The sequence below is a fragment of the Rhipicephalus sanguineus genome, chromosome 1 (assembly GCF_013339695.2).
Source record: "Rhipicephalus sanguineus isolate Rsan-2018 chromosome 1, BIME_Rsan_1.4, whole genome shotgun sequence".
NCBI lineage: Eukaryota > Metazoa > Arthropoda > Arachnida > Ixodida > Ixodidae > Rhipicephalus > Rhipicephalus sanguineus.
The window spans coordinates 279,827,464-279,830,928 of record NC_051176.1 but is presented as its reverse complement, the minus strand read 5'-3'; the positions used below and the strand labels follow the sequence as shown (position 1 = coordinate 279,830,928).

Sequence of the window (3,465 nt, the reverse complement as noted above, 5' to 3'; positions counted from 1 at the left end):
GAGGCTCTCCGGCACTTCTTTGTTCTGACGGAACGTAAGAACGTCGAAAGGCTCTCCAGCTGCGGATAACCGAAGAGTCAAGTCAGAAGGGAATCATGTCAAGTTGTCCTGGAAGCGACTACGAGCGGTACTTGGTGGACGTCTTTTTGGAGGCGGACAAAGATGCTTCAGGCTTCCTCGACGTGCACCAGCTCCGCGCTGCCCTGTATGAAACCGTAGCCTACCCACGCTACCGCGCTTTCTCTCTGAAGACCACAAGTCTGCTGATGGCCGTGGTCAACCTAAACAACCAGGGCTTCTTGACCATGCAGCAGTTCTTTTGGCTGCATCAGACAGTTTACCGCTTCTGGAAGGCCTTCCGGAAGTACGACCTCGACAACTGTGGCTGGATTTGGCACACCGACGTCCGCGCTGTCATGGCGTGCATCCGCCTCCAAGTCACGGATGACCAAATGGAGGAGGTGTTGGGCTTGATCGAGCACCGAACCTGGGTCTCCCTGGAAGAATATGTTCAACTCTGCTCCATTTCCATTCTCAGTCGCTACAACATTTAATTCTGGATCGACCAAAGCGTTGGACGTCCAGAGCAATGTACCGTCTCGTGTCCGTAAATCGTTTTACGTAAACTACAATCGATTTTGAAGAGCTTAGCCAGCTGTAATACGTTTGATTTAATAAAACACTCAGAAATTGCAAATACGGCTCCGCGCATTTTTTCACTCTTCACGCAGGGGCAATGCGTTACACTCGAGGGAAAAAGGCTTGAGCTGTTCGTCTACCAGAGGAAACATGTGGCGTCCCTCATGGTCTATAACGTATGTATATCGTTGAGTTAGCCCTCGTACGCTGTACAAAGGTCAGTTCACCCGGTACCATTACATCAACTTCGCTGACGAGCTTTCATGAAATTCGAACTGGTTATCGACATCGCCCACCGCATCGGCTGCTCAGCCGACGCGGTTGGCTTTGTTGATTATTATGACCGCAAGGCAATCGCGCATGCGGAAGCTGAGACCGCCATCCTCTTAGGCTCCTCCCCTCGGTCCGGACAGCAGCGGCCGTCCGGAATCCGTCGATAATAGCACAGTGCAGTTACGTTAGACATGAACCCATTAGATGTGAACCAAATTTTATAAGATGCGGAGTATCTTATGGCGGAGTTCAATCCGGTGGTGGTGGTGGTGGTGGTGGTGGTGTGCGGCGTGACCACCCATACTGCGCATGCGCATACCCTCTCCCATCCCCTCACCCCTCCTCCTCTCCACTTCCCCCTTTCCACTCTTCCTCTGAAACGCGAGCTAGACATGCCGAAATTCTCTCCTGCGCAACGCCGCGATGAGCACCAGTGCATGTGCGTCCCCTCCCCCTCTCTCTCCTCTCCTACGCTGCCCCCCTCTCGCATGCCTGCCGACTGCGTTCCCCGCTCGCGCTGTGAGAATTAACGGCCAGGCTAGAGGGAAGACAAGACGCGCGTAGCGTTCCTCTTCGCGTTCCACGACGCGAGGTCGGTAGCATGCCCAAAGAACGCCAACGGAACGCGATCGTGCAAGTGCACCGGCTTCGCACCACCTCATGGTCCCCTTTAGCGGGAAATGGTGTAATTTTTTCAAAGCATAAATTTAATAGTTATAGTACAATTAAAAATAAAACATATTTATAAAAACAAAAAAGCCGCCATGGCAAGATGTGTGTTCCCCCTTTTGATTTTTCTATACTTATGCCACTGGTCAAGAGCACCGTTGAGCGCTGTGACTTATGGTACTCTGGCGACGCGCGTCACGTTCGCTTGGCGAAATCGAGAGCTCTGAGTACGTTCGGCTGTTTCTTTCAGAGCACCACGCTCCAACTCAGAGCGCTCTGAGGCGCTCTCACTTTGACCTCGGAGCCCGACCGAGTTCTGATCACGTGACTCCCGCACCTCGTCTGTTTGCAACGGAAGATGTGGTGACCTGTTTCCTCTTCCGGCCCCCGATCGCTCTGGCGAGCGGCTGCACGTTCGGCACCGACACGCGTTCTCTGGCTCGGGTCAAGACATAGAGTTTCATACAATAACCTAGAGAGGAAACTGGCGCTGCGATCGTTCAACCACCATGGGAATGATGGGAAGTACAGGCTTCGGATTGGATTACGTTAGCTAGCGAACTGTTTACGGATCTTTTTCTACAGTTTCAGTTTCGTTCTTCGCGAGGCGTGGGCAGTGTGGTGCGTTGCAAAGCACTCAAGCAGTGCCTTTGTTTTTCAAAGAGGCTGAACACCGCTAGGTTTCTTAGTTTGCTGCCAAGTTGCAGCTTTACAGGTTGTATTTGACAGTTTTAGCAAAGCGTCGTGCACTCACCGCTGCGCATTGATGTAGCGTCCCATGCCAGTGCAGGAAATTGCATAAAGTTCACGTGTTTTTAGACGCGCTACTTGTCAAAACTCTTTCAAATCGACTGCAAAACGACGGCGACGCTAAGTAGACGCACCGTCGCGCTCCTCTGACTCGACTTCACAACAAAACGAGAGATGCGTTGGGGGCAGGCCACTTGGACAGACGCATCTGTCATCGCAGCAGATGATACGTTAAGTGTTTCTCACTCAATACGGTACTGTTATTTCCATAAATAGATAATGCGTACTTTCGAGGGAAAGACAAGCGCGTTTGTTTCAACTGTTGTAAAGAAAATAATTCATTATATTGTGATGCCAAATCTGGAGCACAATTACAGAGCAATGCATACCCTGGTGGTTGGATTTGTCCAGGTTTCAGTTCTATCCCACGTTCATGCAAACTTTTTGCGATAAGTTTTACGTACAAAAGAATAAAGCAAGTTCGAATTAGAAATAACTTCATATCGCTTTGCTTTACACTCGGCAAACGAGCGTCGCGAATCTTAAGAACCTAATCCATCCAAAGCAAATCCGAAGCCTCTACTTCCCATCATTCCCATGGTGGTTGAAGCGCCGCTCAAGATAGCTCAAGGAGCCCACTGACCTCCATTAGTGAAGATCAGTGAAGGAGCCCGCGTAGACACTAGCGCCAGATTCCCCTCTAGGTATTATTGTAAGAAACTCTATGGGTCAAGAGCGGGCTCCGCATTGTTGCAATCTGAGTCAGGGCGTGGTGGCGCCCAGTCGAATGTACCATTAAAATGGACGTTCCCTGAAATACTAGATGGCGCTATCGATTTTCTGTGGTCTTGCTCACCAGCCAATTGGAGAAATTCGAGCATTACGCTTTTGAAGCTCGCTGTTGCCAGAGGTATCGCAAAAGTTAGTCCGGCTATACAAGGTGTAGAACAGCTGAGAAAACGGTGCAAGACAACAATAGCGTATATTGACCGGTCTCTCCTGAAAAAAGAATAATAATAAAACAAAAGAATAAGCGCTTGTAACGCTGAATTATGCATAAGCTATGAAAATGTAAAGAAATGCTATATTACGGCAGAGTTGTTGTGGTCGAGATTTGCCGTGTGTCGTAGATAG

The 3,465-nt window shown here is 49.8% G+C and overlaps 1 protein-coding gene across 1 annotated transcript; it reads left to right on the top strand.

Annotated features, from left to right (window-relative positions):
* The first annotated feature begins 95 nt into the window (after positions 1 to 95).
* Positions 96 to 554, top strand: LOC119382992 (sorcin). Its single transcript, XM_037650945.1, has one exon. The coding sequence runs from the start codon at positions 96 to 98 to the stop codon at positions 552 to 554; it is 459 nt and encodes a 152-aa protein (XP_037506873.1).
* Positions 555 to 3,465: the final 2,911 nt, after the last annotated feature.